The 6,652-nt window shown below is 49.1% G+C and overlaps 1 protein-coding gene across 1 annotated transcript; it reads left to right on the top strand.

Moving 5' to 3' along the window:
- The first annotated feature begins 1,640 nt into the window (after positions 1 to 1,640).
- LOC135713934 (uncharacterized) lies at positions 1,641 to 2,969 on the top strand. Its single transcript, XM_065237150.1, has one exon. The coding sequence runs from the start codon at positions 1,790 to 1,792 to the stop codon at positions 2,894 to 2,896; it is 1,107 nt and encodes a 368-aa protein (XP_065093222.1). The 5' UTR covers positions 1,641 to 1,789; the 3' UTR covers positions 2,897 to 2,969.
- The last annotated feature ends 3,683 nt before the right edge of the window (positions 2,970 to 6,652 follow it).

The following is a 6,652-nucleotide window of genomic DNA, read 5'->3' on the forward strand; positions in this document are numbered from 1 at the left end:
CGTCAAACCAGTCATTTCTTCGGTCCGGGATTGCAGTACCAAGTGCCGCTGCTGCAGTACTACCTATGGCGGAACGGATGTCCCTCCAACCATCTTCAAGAGAAGCTGCGCAAAGCTGCTCTTCCGTGGGTAGTGCAACTTCCAGCTGCTGCGCGTAGTCCTGGGCAACTCCGGCGTGCCGTAGTTGCTCAATGTTGGGTCGCGGCGTTCGACTTCGACGTGTGTTATGCACCGTTGAGAGTTTTGAGCGCATGCATACTGCAACTAGGTAGTGGTCCGAATCTATGTTCGCACTGCGGTACGTGCGGACGTTGATAATGTCGGAGAAGTATTTCCCGTCGATTAGAACGTGATCGATTTGGTTTTCTGTGTGTTGGTCAGGTGATCTCCAGGTGGCTTTGTGGATATTCTTGCGGGGGAAAAAGGTACTTTGAACTACCATACCCCGAGAGGCTGCAAAGTTAACGCATCGTTGGCCATTGTCGTTCGATACGGCATGCAGGCTGTTTGGCCCGATTGCCGGTCTATACATTGCCTCCCGTCCTACCTGAGCGTTCATGTCGCCGATAACGATTTTGACGTCCCGTTACGAACAGCCGTCGTACACCTAATCCAGCTGCACATAGAACGCTTCTTTCTCGTCGTCGGCTTCATGTGGGCTGTAGTTGAAGAAACGGCCCTTAATCCTCAACTTGCACATCCTCGCGTTGATCGGCTGCCAACCAATCACGCGTTGGCACATCTTACCCAGCACTACAAAGCCGGTTCTCAGCTCGTTGGTGGTGCCACAGCTCTGGTAGAAAGTAGCCGCTCGGTGCCCGCTTTCCAATCCCTTTTGTCCCGTCCAGCAAAGTTCCTGCAGTGCTACGACTTCGAAGTTGCGTGGTTGAAGTTCGTCATAGATTAACCTATCACAACCCGGGAAGCCGAGCGATTTGCAGTTCCATGTTCCAAGTTTCCGATCGTAGCCCTTATTTCGTCGCGTAGGTCTGTGCCGATTGCTCCGATTCGTATTTCTTTCATCAGTATTTGCAGCTTTATGTTTTTCCAGGGCGGCTTGTTGGGCCTGCCCCAACCCCCTGTCTCGCTGGGGATCATCGTGCACAGCTCTGTTTAGAGTCCCACGCTGGCACTAGGACGGTGATTAGCCGCTCCTAACATGGAGAACAGACGCCGTTTTGAGCCACACCTCCATGGTGAACAGATGCTCGGGTTTGGTGAAGCAAGCTCTATCACCGTACTATGGTTACCGCGTCAGTGTTCGCGTCGCACCTCTTCACTTTGCTATTGCCTGACTGGTAACATTGCCCTGGCTACGCCACCCAGCTGTGTCCATGTTTCCACTGGTAGTCTTTTGTTATCATATGACTCGAAGAGGCGTGAAGTAGGAACTTGTGAGGACCAGGGCTAGGTATTCCGCTCCTTCCAGGTTGTCAACTCACCATTTTGTAGCCCAAAATAGATTTATAGATATATCATATCAATTAAGGCTGGTAAGTTACTGTAGTAGCTGGAGCACCTAGATTAAAATGAAATGTAATTTATTTTGAATTTGGAATAAATAAAGAGTTAAAATAAAAGTTCCGGAGCGATTTTGCCCACTGTGCATCGTTACGAATCTAGCAAATCAGCGGTCAGTTAGCGCTCAACTTCCGAGCCGATCAGTCGATGTTTTCGGACGAGCAATTTCGGGAGTCGATCACGGACTATATAGTACGTTTTTGTCAGTTTTTCTCGACCGTCGCAATAAGTTTTGTGTTCGGGGTTCACCGCGACTTCAAGCGCCACGATGTCGCGTCGCGAAAATACGTTTCGCGTCGATTATTCGCAGTTTCCGAAGCTTCTCACTCACGACGAAATCCATAAGTTCGTCGGAAAAGAACTCGGTCTTTCGCGCGAAAATGTACTTCAACTCCAGCCAAGCAGGCGGTTGGGATGTACCTTCGTGAAGGTCAACAGCCTCGAACTAGCCGAGAAGATCGTGGAACAACACGATGGCAAGCACGAGTTCGTGTTTGATGGAAAGTCGTACAAGCTACGCATTACGATGGAGGACGGAGCGGTGGAGGTGAAGTTCTTGGAGCTCCCCGAAGGCATCTCCAACGACCAGGTCGCAGCTTTCCTCGCCGATTACGGAGAGGTTATCAGTGTTCGTGACTTACTGTGGGACGACCGTTATAGCGATTTCGGCGGTGTCAAAACCGGTGTTCGTGTGGCTCGCATGGTGGTAACGAAGAACATTCCTTCTCTCGTAACCATCCAGGGCGAAGAAACTGCGGTGGGGTACAAGGGGCAGCGGCAAACCTGCTTGCACTGCCGTGAGTTTGCACACATTGGCATTCCATGTGTGCAAAACAAAAAACTGCTGGTACAGAAGCTCGAAGCAGACCAATCGTACGCGAACGTTACGAAAGGCAAACCAACACCGACCAAACCTACACCAACCAAGCCAACACCGACCAAGCCTACACCGACCAAACCTCCACACAAGCCTTCACCGAACCCATCGGATCTGCGAAAACCGCCGATCGTTAAACCAGGCCCATCGGGTCTGCCTCAAAACCTCACTGCAACAAGTGAGACACGCGCTGTAGCTGCACAGCAGAAGAGCACGATGCTGCCCCCCGCTGCTCCCGTTGCCGCGCAACAAAAATCCACCACAGCGCAAGCTGTCGTTGAACTATCGCCGATTTCCATCCCGATCGGCCCTATCGTATTGAATCGCAGGACCGATGGCAACGAAACGGACAGCTCACAAGCATCGCAGCTCTCAAACAGCAGCCGACGCAGTTCTCGCCGACCGCCGGGTAAGAAGATGCGGCACTCCGGAGAAAACACCACTACCACTGCCGAACACGGACACGGACAGATTTCCGATGAAGACATGCAACAATGATGGAGTACATCAGCTGTAACATCGGAACTGTCAATATCAACACGATAACCAACCCAACCAAGCTAAACGCCCTTCGCACATTCGTCCACACGATGGATCTCGACATCGTATTTCTGCAGGAGGTTGAGAACGAGCAACTTGCTTTGCCCGGCTACAACGTTGTCTGCAATGTCGACCACGCGAGGAGAGGAACGGCGATTGCCCTCAAGGAACATATCAAATTCTCGCACGTAGAAAAGAGCCTGGACGGGAGATTGCTCGCCCTACAGATACACAACACTACGCTCTGCAATGTGTATGCCCCATCGGGTTCCGCTCTTCGTGCCGAACGAGAGCGGTTCTTCAACAACACCATCGCCTATTACCTTCGTCATCGCACCGATCACATCATCTTTGGAGGCGACTTCAACTGCGTGATTCGACAATGCGATGCAACGGGACAAAACATGAGTCCCGCTCTTCAAGCCACCGTATCCCAATTACACTTGCATGATGTGTGGCTGCAGCTCCGTCCACGAGAGATGGAGTACACCTACATCTCACACAACTCCTCGTCCAGGCTCGATCGGCTGTATGTAAGTGCTGGTCTGCGAGAACAGCTGAGATCGACAGCTGTCCATGTGTGTTGCTTCTCGGACCACAAAGCCGTCACTGCGAGAATTTGCCTCCCTCTCCCCGACAGAGCGCACGGTCGTGGTTTCTGGTCTCTCCGTCCCCATCTCCTAACAGCAGAAAATATCGACGAGTTCCAAATACGGTGGCAATACTGGACTCGTCAACGCCGGTATTACCCGTCGTGGATGGAATGGTGGTTGTCGTGCGCAAAGCCGAAAATAAAATCTTTCTTCCGATGGAAATCGAAACTCGCATACGACGGTTTCAACCACGAACAGCAGCGTCTCTTCGATTTACTGCGAAATGCGTACGACAACTACCAAAACAACCGTTCCACGCTCACCACCATCAACCGAATAAAGGCTGAAATGCTTTTACATCAGCGGCGATTTTCCGAAATGTTCGTTCGGATAAACGAGACGTACGTTGCTGGTGAGCCTCTATCAACCTTTCAACTGGGTGAGCGAACCCGACGAAGAACCACCATCGAGCGTCTGACGAGAGAGATGAGATAATCGACGATTCAACTGCTATTCGGGATCATATGGTCCAATATTTCACCAACCTGTACGCTCGTGGGAACGTAGATGAAGAAGAAGAATGCGGCCCTTTCCACTGTGGGAGAGCTATCCCCGAACAAGATGCCGTGAATGAAGCCACCATGAACGAAATAACAACGACTGAAATCCTTTCTGCCATCCGGACAAGTGCATCCAAAAAATCACCGGGCCCCGACGGGCTACCTAAAGAGTTTTATTTGCGAACATTCGACGTGATTCACCGTGAGCTGAATCTGGTCTTGAATGATGCCATCAGATCAAACTTTCCAGCGCAATTTGTCGATGGGGTGATTGTTTTAGTGAAAAAACGTGGTACTGGGGAAAGTGCACGCTCATACAGGCCAATCAGCCTGGTCAATGTGGACTATAAAATTCTTTCGCGAATCCTTAAGCAACGGCTTGAAAATGTGCTACGTACCCACGGTGTATTAACTGACTCTCAAAAGTGCTCAAATTATGGAAGAAATATATTTCAAGCCACACTCGCAGTGAAGGACAGAATCGCACAGTTAAAAGCAAACAGACAGAGAGGGAAATTGGTCTCTTTCGATCTCGACCATGCGTTTGACCGTGTCGACCAAAGTTTTTTGTTCAAAACAATGCGAGGTCTGGGCTTCAACACGGCATTTGTGGACTTACTTTCCCAAATAGCAGTGGCTTCCTCGTCTCGCCTACTGATCAATGGACACCTCTCTGCTTCCTTCCCGATACAGCGATCGGTGCGCCAAGGGGATCCTCTTTCGATGCACTTATTTGTGATTTATTTGCACCCTCTCTTGCGGCGCTTGGAGCAAGTTTGTGGGACAGATCTGATCGTCGCATACGCAGATGATATCAGTGCTATCGTAACCGGTGCCCAGCAGTTGGATGCAATGCGAGATTTGTTCAGGCGCTTTGAACGAATAGCCGGAGCACGCCTGAATGAAACCAAAACAACGGCAATTGACGTCGGCCAAATCAATAACCCTGTGACTGTGCCCTGGCTTCGAACTGAAACCACAATCAAAATTCTTGGTGTAGTTTTCGCTAATCCAGTTCGATTAATGGTTAAGCTGAACTGGGACGCACTCGTGACAAACTTTGCTCGGCAAATATGGCTACACTCGCTGCGCAGTTTGTCGTTACACCAGAAAGTGACACTCTTGAACACCTTCCTGTCGTCGAAAATGTGGTATATGGCGGCAAATTTACACCCGACGGCAGCACACGTGGCGAAACTGACAACCAACATGCGGAAATATCTTTTCCGTGGAATATGTGCATCCGTACCCATGCAGCAGCTGGCACGCAGACGGGAGGATGGTGGCCTCAACCTACATCTTCCAGCAATGAAATGCAAGGCGCTGCTCATCAATCGGCATTTACACGAGATCGTTTCCCTTCCTTATTACAATTCCCTTCTCATCCAAGTAAATCCACCACAACCAAATTCCTTTACAGATCTTCCCTGCCTAAAGCTAATCCTAAACAATTATTCAAACTTCCCTTTCCAAATACGCCAACACCCTTCCGCCGATCTCATCCATCGCTTCTTCGTAGAACGCACCGACAAACCGAAAGTGGAAACAACAAACCCCGAGATCAACTGGCCCCGAGTGTGGAAAAATATCGCTGCCCGTGGTCTGCTACCTACGCAGCGCAGCTATCTATACTTGTGGGTAAACCAAAAAATCTCTCACCGACGGCTGCTGTTTACGATAAGGCGTGCGGATGGTGAACAATGCATACACTGTGCTGTGCAAACCGTTGAAACCATTCAACACAAATTTTTTGGCTGCCCTAGAGTACGGGCTGCTTACGATGTACTTCAACAAAGGCTGTTGGTTGTGACTGGCAGTCGACGCTCTCTTCGTTTCGATGATCTCCTTCGGCCCTCACTGGAGGGGATTGCAGCGTATAACAGAACACGGATATTGAAATTGTTATTTGTTTATATCACCTTCATTGATAACAGTAATGGCAGGATAGATATTGATGCATTAAAATTTAATTTTGAAGTCGAGGTTTATTAATTATGTGAATAATTTTTACTAAACATACAAACGACAAATAAACGTACTTTTATAAAAAAAAAAAAAAAAAAAAAATCTAGCAAATCAGCGGACTGTGTGATGAACTTCTTTCTCCACACTGACTGTGCTGTTTGCCATCTGCGGTCCGGGAGTAAGTTCCCTGCGGAACGTGAACCAGAAGCCATGCGACCAACCCCAGCTCAGCTCGTAGTTACTTTAGATCCGCTTTGATATGTTTCAGTGAATTTTAATCTTACTGGAACTGGTTCGGCAGACCGACGAAAAGTACTTACGATTATTTCGTTTGGTTTCTTTTATTTCGTGCTTCGCGTTGTTTGTGTGTTCAGTATTCATAAGGTTCGCCTAATTCCTCTTCTGTCATTGCTTCGACGCTTATCCTACTGCTGGCCTCCGGCATTCGGTGGGGATGATTTCCGGCAGTAGCGTGGATTTTATTTGTTTATTCCTGTTTGTTTACTGCCAGAAGATCTTCCGTGCGGTGCTGCAATAGGCGGAAGAATATCAAACAATAGCTTTAGTTTTTTTCTTCTAAATTTACACGAATAACA

The sequence above is a fragment of the Ochlerotatus camptorhynchus genome, unplaced genomic scaffold (assembly GCF_037179485.1).
Source record: "Ochlerotatus camptorhynchus isolate MF236.1 unplaced genomic scaffold, CSIRO-AGI_Acam_v1.1 ptg000595l, whole genome shotgun sequence".
In the NCBI taxonomy this organism is placed as follows: Eukaryota; Metazoa; Arthropoda; class Insecta; order Diptera; family Culicidae; genus Ochlerotatus; species Ochlerotatus camptorhynchus.